This window comes from Equus quagga, chromosome 5 (assembly GCF_021613505.1).
Source record: "Equus quagga isolate Etosha38 chromosome 5, UCLA_HA_Equagga_1.0, whole genome shotgun sequence".
NCBI lineage: Eukaryota > Metazoa > Chordata > Mammalia > Perissodactyla > Equidae > Equus > Equus quagga.
In genome coordinates, this window is record NC_060271.1 from 86,898,538 (window position 1) to 86,919,337 (window position 20,800).

Here is a 20,800-nt window from a genome sequence, read left to right on the forward strand (position 1 = left end):
TGTTCATAAAGTATTCCTAAGAACGTCATGGACCTAGAAAAGCTCTCTGAGATCATTTAGTAGAAATTCTTCATTTCATACATGAAGAAACTGAGTCCATAAAATAATCTACTCAAGGTCACCAGCTTTAAAGACATCAGGATTTATATTCAGTTCTAACCCAACCCAAAGTTTGTATCTTCTCTATACTATGATATTGGGAGAAAGAAAAAGGCATTTTTTTTTAGATAAAAACATGAGGAGGCAGAGAGGAGGTAGAAAATCTTTCAGCTATTAAAAAGCATAATGATGGCTGAGAAGCTCCACAAATGCAGTGTTCTCCCCACTCCATAACTCAGAGTAAGGTCTTCAAAATCATCTGATGACTTAATAAAATTTAATCTCTATTAACAAACATTTGGAGAGAAGGAATGCTAATTATTTTATTTTCCATTCTCCTCCTATGGCTACTCCCTTACTTGACAGTCAGATTTCTAGCAACTTCAACCATTTGAGTAATAAAAGGCAAATTAAGCTTCTGAGCGTAAATAAAGATATTCTTCATAAAAAGGATGTAAACATACCATTTAACTTGAGAAACACCCCCTCCAATATGGAAATGATAATCCAAAATACACCTCTTTATCTCATGATCCATTTAAATCTCACTATTTTAAATTGAATATTTCTCTATTGACCTTTAAAATACCTTTATAAAATATATAACACAGAATTTAAGAAAAACATTTTTCCTAAAATCCTATAGATTTGACTGTCTTTTGCATTCAAACCTAACATATATCATGTGGCTTTATTTTTTTTTTACCTTTCAGTAGGCCTGTTAGTCTATAGAAATTTGGAACTGGTGTGCCTCGATCCTAATTGTGTAATAATAATACCTTTCTAAACAAATGTAAAGTTAGTTTTTACATACTTTTACCATTAATTACAACTCCAATTTAACTGGCTAATTCTTTAATACATCAAGTTAACAAAGAGACTTCAGATATATAATAGAGCCATGAGTACTGAAAAACAAAAGACCACCCATTGGAGAGAAATTCTTGACAGGAGAATGAAAACTAGATTTTGAGTCTGTAACCAATTTCAAGAAGTCTAACTTTGCTTTTAAAACTTCGATGGCTACTCCAACTATAACATTCAAATCTATCATTATAGAAAAGCCAGAATTGGTGTTAAAATGTGTCAATCTTTAACGCAATAACACTGGCTTGATATCCAGCCATGAGAACTCCCTCTACTGTGTTTAGACCTGATCTCATTCCCAAGCTTCCCAGATCTTCAGGTCTAAAAATGGCCCCGCTACTGCTGGAAAAGTATAAGACCCCTTTCATCACCGAGAAACAAAACAAAGTCAGGCAGAGAAAGGAAAAATATGATGCAAAGCATGTTATAAATCTGTTATAAATATATTTTAAAACTTTAATGATGATCATGATGATGACAACGATGACAATGATAAAAGCTAATAGTCATTGAAATTATTTAATCCTCACAACCACCTTATAAATTTATGAGTGAGAAGTTAAGAAATTTACTACAACAACAGAGCTTATAAGTGGAAGAGCTAGGCTTGCAATCAGATCTGACTCCAGAACCCACAATCTTAATCACTATATTTTCTTTGCCTGTCTTCCTTAATCCCTATTCAGTAAACATCTATTGAACACCTACAATATATGCCTGCCAGTCAATTGGGATTCCACAATATGTAAATTAATTGAAGATGATTATTAAAGCACTAATCTAGAATTTCTCAATCCAGAGTTAAAGCATATACTTAGTTTTTAAAGATTTCAAAGGTTGTTCATGATTTCATTCAACAAGTATTTAAATGAGCATCTGTTATGTGAGAAGCACCATCCTAGATACTGAACAGATAAAAAGATGCGTAAGACATGGTCTTTCCTTCAAGCCTCCAACAGAATACAACAGGTACACACATATACATAATTCAGTATTGAAGAGTATTTTTACTCTTAAAAGTTTTAACAGAAGTACTGCTTACAAATAATTCTGCTTTTGGCCATCGCTTCATTAAAAAGATTCTAAAAGCTACAATCATTATTTAATTTTCATAAGGCAATATTCCTCCTACCACCAAAATGCTACTGTACCTTATAGTTACGCATATAGTCAAAAATGTGAATGGTGACGAATTTGTGATTAGCTTACATTTTCTATGACAAATGTCCACTCTTTATCTTCAAATTCCTCTGCATGAGGATCCTGTAACAAAAGCAAAATACGAAGTTGAAATACATTTCTTTAATCAAATTAAACCAATTGAGAAAATAAACAGCCTTGCTTTTAGCTTCTACCAACCTTTAAAAAGGGAGAGATAGAATGGCCTATTCTTAAGAAATTTCCATAATTTCTCTAAATTTAAACCATTATTTTATATTAAGAAATTCTCTATTTTACATATGTTGATGCATATCATTATCTTCCACCATTGCCTCTTTGACAAGACAAAAAGAAACCCCAGCAGAGACTGATAACTTAGTGAGTGAACTATTAAGAAGTACTTTATCAAGATTAAATGCTCATGTAAAGCCCTGCCCTGGTTTTTACACCTGGAAGTACTTTAAACTAAAAGTATCACTTGAGGCAAGGTTTTCTTCAGTGCAAAGGTTATGTGACCATCTGGAATCAAAGGACATCATAATCTACACAAAATGATACCCTGGCATGGGCTGTTGATACCCTCACCCCTCTCCAACTCTCACTCACCCTGGAAATGCCTCAGAAACCAGAGAAAGGGTATAGAATCCAACAACCAAAATGTAATCTTTTTTTAATGAGGGACACTTTTGCAAGTATTTGACAAATATTTATTGGGTACTTATCATATAAAGGATTGTAGAAGTTTTATATGCATTCAAACATAGTTGTCCTTGCCTTCAAAGATGAACACAACTACTAATGTAAATAAATATATGATGAATGAAATACATGGATTTACCAAATTAGAAAACAACACATCTTACAGGAATGAACAAGAAAAGCTTTAAGAGAAAGTATCTGGGCTTAGAATAAGTAAAGGCAACAGAGTATAAGACATAAAAAGCAAAGCAGTGGGGTCACATCATACAGCACTGAACTTATTCAAGTTCAACTCGATGTGTTAGAGGTGGGGGAGGGATGAAGGTATTGAAAGTGAGAGAATATCTAATTAGTACAGGCTTTTGGCTCAACATGCTACTCCAGAGTGAGTGCACAGAGATGGGGAACGGGCTCTGCTATTTGCCTGCTAAGTCTCACGTCCCACATGCTACTCATAGGGAAGCATCTTATTCATGACTGATTCCACTTTAGTCTATTATTAATCTTCTGTTTCTATTGCCACAGGTATCATGAGTCCTTATCACTTTGTGCCTAGGCTATTTCAAGATAAAAGTGACTGCTAAAAGCATTCTCTCTCAGTCTCTCTGTGCTCCAATCAATCCTGTACACAGATTCATTCTCCTAAACCACAGTTCTGATCATGTTAGTACCAATGCAGATTACTTTAATGACCCCAACAACCCCTGGAATAAATTCCAAACTCCCTAGTTACTTCTTTATTTCTGTTTACTTATTCTTTACTTTAATAGCACAGCGGCTGGCTGATTCTGAGCTGAATTTAGGCAACCATTTCTACGAGTAAATTCATACAGATGGGATAAAAACCTGCCAAAAAGGAGTTTCTTTGGTGGTGATGGGCAAGGGGAAGTAGGAAAGAGTAGAAGGTAAAAAGAGGTAGGGAATTCTACTCGATATTTGTTTCCCCAGACTGGCCCTGCCCATGAACTAGGTTAACAGAGAGAAAATACTGTAAATAAAGGTTGAAGGAGCTTTTCCATAGGGATTTAGGGCACGAACAGTGCTACTTTAGAGACCAAGTAATAAAGTGTGATATAATGCTTAGGAAAGAGACACCTTACCACTCTTCTTGCCTGCTTCCCCCCAGCTCATTTTGTTGAGGAATGAAGCATAGCTCCAGCACAGCTAATACAACAAATAATAATAATACAAAATATTTACTGAGCACACATTCTGGCCCAGTTATTGTGCAAAGTGTTTTAATCACGACAGCAACTTATGAAATAGGTACTATTTTTATTCCCTTTTAACAGAATGGAAGACTGAGACCTAAAAGATGTAACTTCCCACAGTGAACAACTAGTAAGTGTTAAAAGTATGTTGCAGTTCCAGGTCTGCCTCACTTTAGCCACATTGTTGATTCAGTTTTACTACTGTGTCTCCAGGAAAACGACCTGACACACAGCAGGCTCCCAAGAATATTTGATGATGAGTTACTGAAATTTATATCTTATAAGTTAACAAATATTGAACAGTACCTTATATATGATATATATTAATTCTTGAAGTTGAGGAAACATTTTTTAACAACACAGATGATGTACTACCCCTAAAAGAATAATTTCAATGGGACTAAGGGACATATCTGCTAGGGCAAAGCTACTAAAAAGATATAAAGGAGTCACAATAACGTCCAGTTTCAAACCACTTTAAAATGGCATATCTACACAATTATCTATTTATATCATTGATTAGACAAAAACATTTGTAATGATAATTGCTTCTAGCTTAAATCCATTAAGTTTTATTTGTATCCTACTCTCTACCCTCTAGTGTCTCTTTTCTTACCACCGCACTGAACAGAAAAACTGAAAATGGCTTAAAGAGCCATTCTCCTTCTCAAAACCTTAAAAGCCTTTTTTTTCTGTTTACTAGAAACAGCTAATTTCAATCTAATTCAAATTTCAAAAACAAGCATGCAGGCTACAGAAATTAATTTCTGGTTAAATCATAGAAAAATGAAACATACTGATAACTTTTATAAAAAACACTTTCTTTAAGAGCACACCTCTGTGAATACTACACTTATGACAAAAAGGGTTCAGAACAGGCCTTTCCTATTTGCAAGTTCAAGATTAAGTGAATTGTGAGACAAAGTAAAAGAAAGGAGAAACTACAAAAAATGCTGTTCAAAAATTACCATGAAAGAATAGAAAGTTGTTTGGTTTGTTTTACTTTTCTGCTTTTCTATTAGAATTCTGGGAGAATGAAGAAGTCAGGAAGAAAAAAGTGTCAGTTGAAAATATTCTTTAAATATTTAAAATGGTCACAAAGTTGACTCAACAGCAGAACCGAACAGAAATATTTAATATAGCAAACTGGGGAAGAAGGGCTGAGTTTTCTTCTACAGACTAACACTCAAGGACATAAAAGTTCAGTGATAAGGATACCCTGAACATTCTCATCAGTACTTGAAAACTACACTTATCTCCTAATCCTCCAAGTAACACATTTCAACAGCCACTTTCAACTCAAAATCAGAGTGAGTGCATATCCTTTCCCCGAACACTTGGCTGTCAGCTACTTATCAGCTCTACTCTAACCCCTTGTTCTCTATCATCATTGTTTTTGTGTAACTACGCGTATTCATTTGCTTTATCAATATAAACAGACTAAATCAAAATACTTGAGAGGTTACTTAAAAGTCTTCCTCAAGCATGTCAGAGGTCTTGCTGCTGTAATCTATATTTATAGGTGCTTCCATTACAGATTAGGCAGTACCATGTAGAAGGAAAAACAGGGCTAAAGCACAGTGTAACTGGCCAAGTTACCTGCTTTAGTCTCAGTTTCCTGCTCGGTATAATGGGAATAATTAAAGCACCTCAGGGTTGCTGTAAGAATTAAATGAAATACTCCAAAGGTCTTGCTGTTAAACACCAAGATTACTGTGTTATCCCAGTAGAAGAAACATGGATAAGGGGGGTTTAATGACAACTGGCTAAAAGGCAACAGGATGGTTCTGATCCTTCCTGGAAAAAAGGAAGAGCAGCTACTGTTTCATCCCTTATTTCTCCCTGGGCAAATCAAGTATGGTATATAGATAACAAACATACTCAAGTAATGTTATAATGCCAATAACAGTAATATCAAAACTATAAAATATAGATAAAGTGTTAAGAATCTTTCATAAAATACAGTATCTGTGAAAAACAGAGCATTTAAAAGTTGGGTTAGTACATTAATGCTCATCGTATTGTTTTGTTCTATTAATCTCTGCAGTAGTTCCTGAATAAATGAATTAATATATTGGATTACAAAATCAAAAACACTTTTTTACCCAGTGACTTCACATTCTAAGCCATATAACTTTGTTCTACTTAGACTGCACAGCCCTAACATATTAAGTAGATTTTCACAAAATTTACTAAATTATGTTTGATGAGATGTCCTTCTTCCTTCCATCCTTCAGCAAAAGTAACTTAAACACAATTGTAATGATTCAAAGAAGAAATAAAGCATTTGTTTTCTAATTTCACCACTTTCAAAAAAGGCTAAAACTGAGACTTACTTGTCCCCACCATGATTATTTTCGGAGCAGGTAATGAGTTGGTTGGGAAAGTAAATATTCTAGTGCTTAATTACCATATGTGTGAGGATTACTTCACAATGTTTCAAGAAATATGGAAGACTTTCAAGAAAAAACAATAAAACCGGCAGGTAGATCTATGCACAGCTATGTTTTTGGATCTGCACTTTGAATTTACAACCAGAATTTTGCTTTTAAGCTACAGTATTTAAAAAGTATTAACATCAATATTTATCAAAGATCAATTTTAAACTCAGCTTCTCATATTAACATCAATAAAATATTTATTGAATACTAATTTTAAAACATATCTTGTCATTAGTCAAACAAGGCTAACAAAATGAGGCTCAGGACTAAGAATTCCACAAACCTCAGCTTTCCACAGAAAAACCGCTTTAAAGTTTCCTATGGGTAGAATCTAGGAAGCAGTAAAAGAAGTATTCCAAGTGATCTTAATTGTAGCAAGTTCAAAAGGACTCTCAAATTATTCAGACTTTATAGACCATGAAATACCCTCATGTCCTTGCATTGTTACAAATTTCTATGTCTCCCAAAAAATACTGCACATTAAGGTCCAGTTGTACCCAAAAGTATAAAACAATGAATACTGAAATATTCTGTCATTTAGAACCATGAATATATAATAGGTTCTGTAACTTACAAAAATGGAACTTACCTTAAAAAGCGTCACAGTGATTTCAATGTTTTCAGGAACAGGCCACACTACAACCCCACGGTATGGATTTTTTATTCCAGGTTGCCAGCTATGAGCCTACCAGAATAAAAATAATGGTTTCAATTTGAAGTACAGGAAATGCAATGTTAATAATTTACAAAAATATATTGACTCTATTTAACTATCCATTAGAGCTGTCTCCCTGAAACAAAAATGATTAGTCAAATAAAACTTTTCAAGTATTAAACTTGAGCCATGACAGTTCTAACACGTGGGAGCTACCAACTACTATCTGTAAACAAATCTGCACCCTCTCCCTGACCCAGACACATAAAAGAAGATGAAACAATGCGATGTCTCATACTTTCAAAAGCTATTCCTGACTGGTAAAAATCTCCTAATAGGAAAGATATTTTAAAAATTATTTTTGTGATCTAGGAATTTAAATGCAAATTCATTCTTTAAAAGGAAAAACTAATTGTATACTTTGCATTTAAGTTCATTTTCCACTAAACTGTAATGTTTTGGGGCAAGTAAAGGATGTAGTTTTCCCAATTAATATTTCTAGTATTTATAGTTTTAAAGATTTTTTCCTTGTAAATCTTGATTATGAAAGTTCTCTAAGGAAACCCCCCCCAAATCTGGGGGTCACCACTATAGTTCTTCCTTTGTGGTGGCATTTCCAGCCAAAACTGATAGAAGATGGTATGCCAAGACACCTCAACTAAGTCTTCATCTCGATGGGCTGCAGGATTGTCCATGGACATGCATGAAGTGGATAATGAAAGCTAACACTTGTACTTTGTACATGTCAGTCTATACTTAGAATTTACTTATGTTCAACTCATTTAATCTGCATAAGAATCCTATGAGGTAGCCATTGTTTGTTTATTAATTCATTAATTCACTCACTCAATGATACTATCTGCCCAGCACTGTCTAGGCACTGGAGTAGTAAAAAAACAAGCTGCCTTAGTGGAGTTTACAGTATAGGAGGAAGAGACAGATAAACAAAATTATTAAGTAAAATACACAGCATGTTAGGTGGAGATAAGAGCTGTGGAGAAAAATGAAAGGGAAGAAGGATGGAAGGGGGAAGAGAAAGTAACAATTTTCAATAGGGTAATGAGAGAAAGTGTCATGAGAAGGTGACACTTGAGAGAAGGCCTTAAGGAGGTAGAGGAATCAGATATGTAAACACATGGGAAGAGCCTTCTAGGGAGATGGATCAGCAACTGGAAAGGTACTGAGGCAGTTAGATAATCAGAAGACCAATGTGGCTGGAGCAGAATGGTTAAAGACGAGGGCAGTAGGAGACAAGGGCAGAGAAATAATGGAGGGTCCAATCATATAAGGCTCTGGTAAACCACTGCAAAGAATTTTCTGGCTTGTAATTTGAGTGCGATGGGAAGTCATTGGAGGGTTTTAAGCAGAAGAATGATGACCTAAGTTATGTTATAACACACTCACTCCAGCTAATGTATCAAGAATAGGCTCCAGATATAAGAAAGGAAACAGGGAGACCAAGTAAGAAGCTACTGCAACAATCGTGGGAGAGGTGATGATGACTTGGCTTGGGGTGGTAGAAAAGTGGTACAAAGTGGTCAGATGTGTGATATATTTTCAAGATAGAATCAACGAGATTTGCTGTCTGACTGCAGGAGAGAAAGAAAGTAGCCAAGGCTGATTCTAAGGCTTTTGCCCTTGAGCAACTAGAAGAAAGGAACTGCTATTAACAGATAAGAGGCAAGACCGCAGGAGGAGCAGGTTTGGGAAGTAAGATTGGGAACTCAGTTTTACACAAGTTAAATCTAATGTGTCTGTGAGATATTCAAGTGTAGATGTTCAAATAGGCAGCTGGATATTTGTACTTGGAGTTATAAATTTGGGAATCATCAGCATACAGGAGAAACTTCAAGCTTAAGAGCGGATGTGATCCCAAAGGAGTGAGTTCAGACAGAGAATATAAAGGCCTTGGAGCACAACAGTAACAGGAAATGAGGAGGAATCAGCAAAGGAGGGCCAGTAAAATAGAAGGAAAACCTCCTATTTTCAGGCATGTGGCATCCTGAAAATCTAACGAAGAAAATGTTTCAAGAAGAAAGAAACAATCACCTGTGCCAAATCTTGGCAATAGGTCAAATAAGATGAGGCCGGGAAAATGACCACTGGAATTAAAGCAGAAGCCATTACTGACTTCACATGAACAGTTCCAGTGGAGTGATGAGTGCAAATGCCTGAATGGATTGGAACAGGTTCAAGAAAAAACAGGAGGAAGGAAATTGAGGATAGCAAGTAGACTATTCCTCTGAGGTGTTCTGCAGAAAGAGAAAGAGAGAAATAGGTTGTTGCTAGTGGAAGAAACAGTGTCAGAAGAGAATTTTTTTCTTCTTCTTCTTCTCCCCAAAGTCCCCCAGTATATAGTTGTATATTCTAGTTTTGAGTGCCTCTGGTTGTGTTATGGGGGACGCTGTCTCAGCATGGACTGACAAGCACTGCCATGTCTGAGCCCAGGACCCAAACCAGTGAAACCCTGGGCCACTGAAGGGGAGCACGCGAACTCAACCACTCGGCAACAGGGCCGGCCCCTAGAAGAGAATTTTTTTAATAAGAGAAAATTATTTTTATACTGATGGGAAATATCCAGTTAAGAGGGAAAATTTAATGACGCAGAAGAGAAAAAATTGCTGAAGTAATGTCCTTAACAGCACAAACGGATATTAGTCTTTGCTGGGAGTACAGACCATTCTTCCATAATAACAAAAAAGAAGTTATAGTATATGAGTGCAGATGTGTGTCAGGGAGCACATTAAACAGATGAGGAAACTGAGGAACAGACTTACCCAAGATCACACAGCAAGTAAGTAGCAGAAGTTGGATTTGAATCTAGGAAACGGAACTGAGAAGGGATCAAGATCATGAAAACTTATGTCTATGCACATTTTATCATATATTGTTAGTTAAAATACCAGCAGAAGATACAGGTTTAGCAGCGTCCTCTCGCTCCAACCCATAACTTTTCAATAATTCTCCCTCTGTTCTCTTTCCATTGCCCCCCACTTACAAAACTTCAGGTAAGAAAAGTGAAGTAGAGACTCACTACAAGAGACTTAGCACGCCAGAGCCAAAGGGAAAGAACTGAGTTTTGTTAATTAAAAAACATCTCCAAAGATTCCTCTATTCCCCTGCCTATTTCCATGCCTATTAACAGTTCTAGAATAAAGACTCCACAAAGTAAACAACCTCCATTTTGAGAAGTAAATTTATGCCCACCTTAGATAAGCCTTAATCAAAACTCTACTCTACATTCTCTAGATATTCTACATACATAATTCTGAAGATTTATGAGAACGCTAATTCTCATAAACTGTGATGGTAGATCAGGCTGTTTCTCTCTTGTCTCTTCAAACTTCCCATAATTGTATTTTCATAGCCTCCCCATACAATAGAAACATAAGAAAGAGTATAATAACTGAAATTTTTCTATTAACCACAGCAGAAAAGATAGAATATTTGTAAAATTCTTAATGAAAAAATGACCATCAAAGAATTTTAGACCTGAAGATATCCTTAGGAGATCTAATCCAGGTCCAGATGAGGAAATTGAAGCAAAGAGTATGTGGCTCGCCTGAACCCATACTAGTATGTAATCAGTAGGAGAACCAACTCCATGATTTCTAGGTTCAGAGTTCTTCACCCAAATAACATCATAGCCAGCTCTATTCCTGATTCACACAATAGTCAAGAAAAAAGTCTTCTATCCCTAAGGTCTTAACATTTATGTGTAAGACACAGAGATCAAAAGTGAGAAAAGCAGAGACTGTAGAGACCACCTCACAACTGGGCAGAGTTAGGAGATGGTGATATCAGATAATTTCCTCAGGTACCCTAATGTTGGTCCTCTAAATGATCTCTTTCAATCCTCAGTCTTGGATCAGGGAATGGTAATTAGATGGCTGAACAAACAAAAATACAACTGCTTAACAAACTAAAATCCTTCTTTTTTTTCTTTAAATAAAAAGAGATGGAAGGGTGCTAGTTCCCAAGTTGCTAGCAGGCTGCCTTTTTCTTACCATTCTATCCAGCATCTCTCTCCCCAAGAACAAAGGCCCAACTGAGTTAAGAGCTCTGGCTTTCTGATATTCCTTTTAGCGACTGTACAACCTGGCTAAGTTAGGACACTGTAACAACATCAATTAGTCCAGCTGAGTAGCTGGCAATGCCAGCTTTATAATGTTAGCTAATTATTATATACTAGGCAGAAAACAGGACCAGTAAATTTTACTGGAGAGGAAATCAGAGACATATATACTGGCAAACATGAGAAAAAACCAGTCTTCTTACTTTCAAAGACCTTACTATAACTTCTACCTTAAATAGAATTCAAGAATCTGAAGCTAGAAAAAGAATGGAGTCTAATACAGGTAACTAAAAATAGCTATGGTAATAAACATCTAATTGTACAAATCCACAGAGACAGTCATTCAGATTCTCAGGAACTTGATTTAGAAAAAGCACAACATACTGGCAAACACCAGCTCTACAATAACTCTGATCAGTTTTCATTCAGAGTAACAGAAAGGATTTCCCTAAAAAATAATTAGGTGGAGAGAGACACATACAGCTATTTAGCTCCTGAGCACAGTCAGGAAAGGCAGGTTATTTAATCATTTGCCAGCATTCTAGCACAGACAATGGTAGAAAGGATTAGGCCACATTATTCCATTCTACTCATCCAATTTTTCTCACTTTTTAATCACATCACAGATCCTTCGGCATCTGCCAATGGCAGACCTAGGAAAAAGGTAAACATGTCTCAATTTTGGGTATTGACTCTATAAAATGCCTTATTTTCTAATTATTTCATGTCATGTCTTACTTAAAAGACTTGTAACTAATATGGAACTAAACAGAGAGTAAGCATTCACTCGCCATTTCTGATTCCTACAAAATCGAAGTATTTCACTGAAAGTTTATTAATTGTCATACAGCTGTTAAATTGATAATTTTCATTTTATAAAACTGCATATATCCATACATTTAAGATGTCACATGTACAGTTACCTTAGAGTTGCCAACGTCACTGCCATAAAGCAAAGCTCTGCGACTGTACCCACCCCCTCCTGATATCACAGCACATCGTAAAAGGCTGAGGTACAACCACAGAGCAAGGAAGTAAATGTGGTAATGCCATCAAAAAGCTGGTGAGGACTTCAAAGCCCTCTTCACTCTTTGGAATTCTCCCCTCTCTCTGCAAGCTCACACTTCTAGTTCAAAAACTGGATTTACGCCAACAGACTACTCAACCATAATTTTTATGGTTTATCATAATTGCCCTGCTTCCTTTCTATTTGCAGAACTCTTTCTCATATATGAAAGTACAAGGAAATATTACAGGTCGAAAATATAATGCCCTAAAACTAAAAATGTATGCTTTGAAGAAAATGCCATTCACTATGTAAAGCAACTAGACCTTTCTTATATTGCTGGTGGGAGTACGCTTAAAAGTTAACTCTGTCTACCCAGCAATTCCATGCCCAGGTATTTGCCCAAGAGAAAATACCTTCCCCCAAAATACTAAAACAGTAATGTTTACAGCACATTTATTCACAATGGTGAATATTCAGAATATTCACTGGAAACAAACCAAATTTTCATCAACAGGGTTATAAATAATCAAATTGTTTATATTCACATGATGGAATACTACTCAGCAATGAAAAAAATAAACTACTAATAGTCACAACACCATGAATAAATCTCAAAAACACTATGTTGAGCAAAAGAAACCAGACAGAAAATAGTCCTACTGTATGATTCCATTTACAAGAAATTCAAGAAGAGACAAAATCAGTCTATGGTGATAGAAAATCAGAATAGTGGTTGCCTCTGAGGGTTGGGAATTGACTGGAAGAGGACACAAAGGAAAAAGGTGATGAAAATAGTCTACACCTTGATAGCAGTGGTAATTACATAAGTAGACACTGATCAAAACTTATTAAACTGTATAACTGAGATCTGCGCCTTACACTGTGTGTGCATTTTAGCTCGATAAAAATAAAATTTGAAAGATGTCCTTAATAAAAAATTTTAAATTCTGAAATTCAATTCAATTTAAATTCAATTTAATTTTAATTAAAATGAACACATTTTTCTTTATATAGGTCTACATATGGAAAAACCAACATCCAATAAACATGCCTGTAGTTACTGTGTACTTATAAAAATACACTCATACTTACTTACCTATAGAATTGAATTTTAAAAATATCTGTAGAGTTGTTATTGAACATTTTAAAATTCTATTCTACTCGTAAAACTATATGTATAAAAAATTAAAACCTTTGAAAAATCCAACTCCTCCTCTTTTGCATCCCAGCAATTGACTCATCATCCCTTAAGTGTGCCTTAACCTTCATCCTCTTGGAATCTGAATAAAGTAATCCTAGGTAAAATTTTGTAAGAGGAACCTATTTAATCATTAATTCATGATACCTAAGTATAGAGAACTTAAATAACTATTATGTTACTCAAGGCTACCAACCCAAGATCAAAAGTCAGGTACTTGGCTCCCATTTTAAGGACTGCAGTATCAAAATTATAGTGTCTGATCAATCACTTTAGTAAATTAGATAATCAGAAATAACCCAAAAAACACAATTACAACAAAAAGAATAAAATACCTCGGGGTGAACTTAACTAAGGAAGTGAAAGACCTATACAATGAAAATTACAAGGCTTTTCTGAAAGAAATGGATGACAACATAAAGAGATGGAAAGACATTCCATGCACATGGATTGGAAGAATAAACATAGTTAAAATGTCCATTCTACCTAAAGCAATCTACAGATTCAACGCAATCCCAATGACATTCTTTACAGAAATAGAACAAAGAATCCTAAAATTCATATGGGGCAACAAAAGACCCCCAAATTGCTAAAGCAATCCTGAGAAAAAAGAACACAGCTGGAGGCATCACTATCCCTGACTTCAAAACATACTACAAAGCTACAGTAATCAAAACAGCATGGTACTGGTACAAAAACAGGTGCACAGATCAATGGAACAGAATTGAAAGCCCAGAAATAAAACCACACATCTATGGACAGCTTATCTTCGACGAAGGAGCTGAGGGCATACAATGGAGAAAAGAAAGTCTTTTCAACAAATGGTGCTGGGAAAACTGGAAAGCCACATGTAAAAGAATGAAAATTGACTATTCTTTTTCACCATTCACCAAAATAAACTCAAAATGGATCAAAGACCTAAAGCTGAGACCTGAAACCATAAGACTTCTAGAAGAAAATGTAGGCAGTACACTCTTTGACATCAGTATTAAAAGGATCTTTTCGGACACCATGCCTTCTCAGACAAGGGAAACAATAGAAAGAATAAACAAATGGGACTTCATCAGACTAAAGAGCTTCTTCAAGGCAAGGGAAAACAGGATTGAAACAAAAAAAAAAAACAACCCACTAACTGGGAAAAAATATTTGCAAGTAATACATCCGACAAAGGCTTAATATCCATAATATATAAAGAACTCACACAACTCAACAACAAAAAATTAAACAACCCGATCAAAAAATGGGCAGGAAACATGAACAGACATTTGTCCAAAGAAGATATATGGATGGCCAATAGGCACATGAAAAGATGTTCATCATCGCTGATCATCAGGGAAATGCAAATCAAAACTACACCAAGATATCACCTTACACCCATTAGAATGACAAAAATAACTAAAACAAATAGTAACAAATGTTGGAGAGGTTGTGGAGAAAAAGGAACCCTCATACACTGTTGGTGGGAATGCAAACTGGTGCAGCCACTATGGAAAACAGTATGGAGATTCCTCAAAAAATTAAAAATAGAACTACCATATGATCTAGCTATTCCACTACTGGGTATCTATCCAGAGAGCTTGAAGTCAGCAATTCCAAAAGTCCTATGCACCCCAACGTTTATTGCAGCATTATTTACAATCGCCAAGATGTGGAGGCAACCTTAGTGCCCATCAACAGATGACTGGATAAAGAAGATGTGGTATATATATACAATGGAATACTACTCAGCCGTATAAAAGAACAAAATCGTCCCATTTGCAACAACATGGATGGACCTTGAGGGAATTATGTTAAGTGAAATAAGCCAGATAGAAAAGGACAATCTCTGTATGACTCCACTCATATGAGGAATTTAAACCTGTGGACAAAGAGAACAGATTAGTGGCTACCAGGGTAAAGGGGTGGTGGGGGGTGGGCACAAAGGGTGAAGGGTTGCACCTACAACACAACTGACAGACAATAATATACAACTGAAATTTCACAAGACTGTAACCTATCATTAACTCAATAAAAAATTTTAAAAAGAAAAAGTATAAAAAAAAAAAAAGAACCCAAAATATCAAGTAATATTTTAAAATATTCTACACTGGTACCAGAGAAGCTTAATAATTTGACCAAAATTTAAATTCAACATTTAGGAAAGAAATTTAGAAAACAGACAAACCTTGGAAGACTTCCTTCGGCTTCTTCTTGTCCAAACTACCACCAGTTTATCTGGTTGCCTGTCAAAAAGGAAACAGATTAAGCAAAATTTATCTTAAATCAAATTAATAAAGTTTAGTTACAGTGCCTTTAAAAGGACAAAAATGTCATTTGCTTTAGACTACATAGAGCAGTTACTTTTAAAATAAAGCTCTGTAAATTATTCAAATATAGTAGATATTGAACACAGATGTGATCTAATTTAAACAACTAATATTTCATCCACATGTTTTTTCCTAAAAATATTTTAGCAAGTTAATTCATTGGGACAAACCAAGTAAAATAAAATACTTAGAATTGGTGACTATTTTAAAAAGAAAAGCACACATATGTCTTCTCCAAAAATTAATACTATACTTCTAACACATGACCCATTTTAATTTGGAGAAAATAAGCATAAAAATGGCACTTTCAAAATAATTTATATCTATGGGTTATGCTACTTTCACATCTCTCTATCTTATCAACAATGCTTTTGGTTTTCAAAACATTTTTATAATCAATCATCTCAACTATCCACATAAAAACAATATAGTACTGAAAAATAGGCAAGGTACATACTATTATTCCTACTTTATAAGCTTTAAAAACTGGCAAAATTAATCATGACTGAAATACAGGTCTTCTAACTCTCAGACTTCTCTTCTTTTCTTCATCTTCTGCTAATACGAAGTTTAAAAAAAAAACTTTCATTTTCAGCTAATATAACTAAGTTCTCTTTAATGCTTAGGGAAAACATTAAGCCTATGATTACCAGTTACTTTACTTAAATTTTTATTTTTAAAAATCTTAGATAAAAGCTTTTTAACCAAGAAATGAATGATGTACTCATCTCGGTGACCTTCACCACTTTCTATGTCTCCTGTATTTTACGCTGGAATCCTTCACTATCAGCAGATGACCTGTCCCTCCTATTTCATTTAACTAAAAAGATACATACACACACACACACACACACACACACACACATAAAAGGCCACCAGCCATAAACTCCTTACCAATGATTCATCTACAAATCTGTCCAAAGAGAGAGTTGTCCAATGAAAAAAATATTACTGAGGAACTGACCCAGATTGTAGCTCAGAGAAATAAGGTGATAAAAATACTTAAAAAGAAGACAAGAGACATAGAAGATAGATTGAGAAGTACATACACCTAATGGAAATTCCAGAAGTTTAGAACAGTGGGAATGGCAGAGATAAAGCCAAGAATGTTTCACACTTGAAGAAACATAGGAGTCCTGAGAGAGAAAATATATATCAATGAACAGAATAAATAAAAATCAATCTATTTCTACAAACCTTGCAATCAAATTACAGAACAGCAAGAATAAATACAAAAATAATAAAAGGAAAGAAAAGACAGGCTACCAACAAAGGAATAATTATACGGACAGCAACTTCTCATGAGCAGCAACAGAGCCCAAAGGACAATGAAGCTAATGACCCTCAAGTGCTATGGGAAAACAGCTGCCACCCTCAAGTTTCATACTGACTAAAAACATACACAGCCTAAGCGTTTACAATGTATTTTTTGTTAGTGCCATTGTTGGTGCCTCCGAGTGACTGCAACTCCTAGCAACAGTGTGAACAGCAGAGCGGAACCCTGCCGGTCTTTTTGTGCCATCCTCTCACCTTCTGGTGCTGTATCAGACAATGCTCTGCTGCTATTCATAGGGGTTTTGTGGCCAATTTTTTCAGAAGTGGGTGTCCAGGTCCTTCTTCCTAGTCTGTCTGAGTCGGGAAGCTCCGCTGAAACCTGTCCACCATGGGTGACCCTGCTGGTATTTGATATATCGGTGGCATAGCTTTCAGCATCATGGCGACACACAGCTGCCACAGTACGGCAACTGACATACAGGTGTTGTGGTTCCCTGACCAGGAAACAAACCCGAGCCTCAGCAGTGAGATGGCCAATTCTTAACCACTAAACCACCTTACAATGTACAGATCCCAGCTAAAGAAGGGAGGAGCAGGATGCAAGAAGAAACATAAACATGGTACAATGTTAATGCTTGTTCACTTTAGGTAGGAGAACCTGAAGAAAAGCTGGATAAAAAACAAGAGGAAGGTTCCAATAATGAAACTATTTGACTAAGGAGCCATCTAAACAAATGCATGATGTTTCTGATGGTGACGGTAACCAGCATAGTATACATAGAAAAATGGTGGTTTTCTATAAAGATTAAGTTCAGTTACTGTCGAGTGTCAGGCTTTAAAGACAACAATTGTAAACCAAAACCAGTAGCTTGCTTTGGTGAATCTTCCCAGAGTGAGATGTTGGGAGTAGCAGCCAGATAAACAAGTGCTAAATTACAAGTGAAACAGAAGAAAGTTTCTATGAAACATCAGAATGTTAACCTAAGAATCCATACCAATGGAGAAATAAACAAAACTTGAAAATGAAAAACAAAACCTTGTTCAACACACAGAGAAGTAGAATAGGACAAATGACAGTGAAGATGGGGAGCAGTATGGTGACATGATAGATGGAGCTGGGAAGAGGGTGTGATCAATGATGGCAGCTTAAGAGTAGAGGGACTGAGAGCCAACAAGGGTAAGCTACCTCGTTGAAAGCATTAGTGCCTTGCTGGAACATTTTACCCTAGATTACCATATTAATCTTTTTATTTGTTCTCATCTCCACATGCCCAACCCAACCTCAACACTTAATTATATTTCTACAGTACTTCTTTAGAAGTGCTGCAAAACCTTATGCCTTTTCCTTGTTTATTATCCTATACTGGGCTCTTATACCAAAGGTACTACAAACTGGCACTTGCAGGTTGAATTTGACCTAAATAATATTCCATTTTATTTTAAGATTTAATTTAAACTTCAAAAAACATTTCTTACTTAAATGCCTTTAAACAAGGTCCACGCTGTCCAGATTACTAGAGCCTCCAACACTACCAACTGCCTCACACCTGAGTATCTTCACTCTCTAAGGTAATCTAGAACCTGTATGGATTTGACCCTGTGACACCCTGGCAGCAAGAATACATTCAGGGGCCGGCCCCATGGCCGAGTGGTTAAGTTCGAGCGCTCCGCTAGGGTGGCCCAGGGTTTCGCTGGTTTGGATCCTGGGCTAGGACATGGCACTGCTCATCAGGTCACACTGAGGCAGCGTCCCACATGCCACAACTAGAAGGACCCACAACTAAGAATATACAACTATGTACCTGGGGGCTTTGGGGAGAAAAAGGAAAAAAATAAAATCTTTAAATAAAAAAAAAGAATACATTCATATTCCTGAACATGGTTTATAAAGCACTTTACCGCCCAACTAACCTGCAAATATCTCATAGGCATCTTGCTTTCCAACCAATCTCTGAGCATTTATTCAATTTCTTCACATCTTTGCATGTTATAACCTTGTTTAACTTCCTCTTTTCTCCCCTTTTCTACCTGATAAACTATTAATTCATCACTTCCTCTGTGAAACCCTGACCATGTCTTATTTCATTCCCACCCCATCCCATATCCCAAACCTCAGAGTTAACTGCACTTCTACTGTATTTCCAGTAATACTCTAGATACATCTCTATTTTAATATTCTATATGCCCCACCTTACATTATTTGCTATTATTTCTATCTCTCTCACTAGACTACGCTCCTTTATCAACCATATCTTATTTATTTACCTTTGCGTTTCTAGCAACTAATAAGAATCTGGTACAAGGTTGAGGCTCAATGAACATTTGCTACTGAATGAACATTAAGTTCCATCCAGGAATTCCCAATTGGTTAATTATAATTGATGAGGTCCAACTAAAGCCAAAAGCTATATAATACATCCTCTCTGCAGCTTATTTGAGCTTTGCAGGGATCCTCACCTTGGCTGCACACTGGAACCTCCTGGGAACCTTTAAAAAATACTGATGCCTAGGTTTCACCTCTGGAGAATCTGATTTAATTGGTCAGGTTTGCAGATTTTTTAAAATTCCACAGGTGATTCTAATCTGCAGCCAAAGTTGAGAACCTCTGCGTTTAATAGGGAGAGTGGCAAGCAATCTCCACAACTCCAAGTTGAAACACCAGCGAGGCATTAGCTGTAATGGTAGTGACGGTATCACCCCTCTACAACATCGTCCTAGTGCCACCTGCACTTCTCCCTCCTCCTAACTCGGCCTCTCAGCCCCTCTCTCCCCTCAACCCACTCTGATCTCAGTACTTTAGAATAGGGAGGCCTTCTACCATAAAAAAATCAAGAAGAGTGGTCTCCTAATCTATATGCCTGAAGTTCCAAGAATGTAAATAGAACATAAATGACTTATTTGAGAACGCCTCCATATAGAGCTAAACTTTTTTGTGATTTAAGTAATGTCCCATTTTTTAAATGTCTTTACTAGATATCAGTCCACCTTTACATTATCAGGGGCAAAATGAGGCAGAGTTCTAAAAATAAAGAACTGTGCTGTGAGTTATTGTTCTCAATAGAGGAGGACCAATAATCACACAATTAGCTGACCACAATTAATATTTTAAGCATCTGTGCTGTACTAGAAAAGAACCATTAAATATTTACTTACATGCTCCAAAGCGGCTAGGGGCAAAGCAATTGTGAGTTTTATCCAACTACCAAAGAACCTATCATTCTACAACTTTCTTTCTATCAAAATAGTGAAGACAACCTGATGAGCCCAAGTTCCAGAGAGAAATCAACAATCACACATTTAACATCTCTATCCTATCACTATGTTAAGTAACCAGGTAGCCTTATACAGAACACACACACAGGTATATAAACACATATACATATATATTTATATAGAGATATTTACATATATAAACATTTTATATACATACACATAAAATGTACACACAATTTCTGTAAAATCTATCTAAAGGACTCCATTGGAAAATGTGAAGCGTTTTGGTGGGCTTATTCAGGGAAGAAAACTTTACATTTAAAAATAAAAATTTAACACCTTCTATCCTACATCCAGAGTCCTTAAAAAGGAACAAGTTGAATCTGAAGATGGCAAGACTTGTCTCAAATTATGGTCCTGATGCTGAATTCTGGAGAGCAGGAAGCAAAGGACAGAAACAGACAGGAAAAAGGAAAAGATAAGAGAGCTAAAATAAACCACGTTATAAAGCAGTAAGCTCTGTTTCTCTGGTCTGCAGCTAAATTTCATGCCCTCCTCTTTGCCACTAGTGAGGTACTATGCATCAGTGTA

The 20,800-nt window shown here is 35.9% G+C and overlaps 1 protein-coding gene across 10 annotated transcripts in view; it reads right to left on the minus strand.

Moving 5' to 3' along the window:
* EHBP1 (EH domain binding protein 1) overlaps positions 1-20,800 on the minus strand; it is a 403,867-nt gene that overhangs the window by 253,772 nt on the left and 129,295 nt on the right. For all 10 annotated transcript variants that reach the window (XM_046660551.1, XM_046660550.1, XM_046660552.1 and 7 more), the window contains 3 exons: positions 15,580-15,637; positions 7,068-7,163; positions 2,176-2,229 (listed from right to left, as the gene is read on the minus strand). In XM_046660551.1, the coding sequence (XP_046516507.1) occupies positions 2,176-2,229; positions 7,068-7,163; positions 15,580-15,637 (208 nt within the window). The remainder of the gene's footprint in view (positions 1-2,175; positions 2,230-7,067; positions 7,164-15,579; positions 15,638-20,800) is intronic.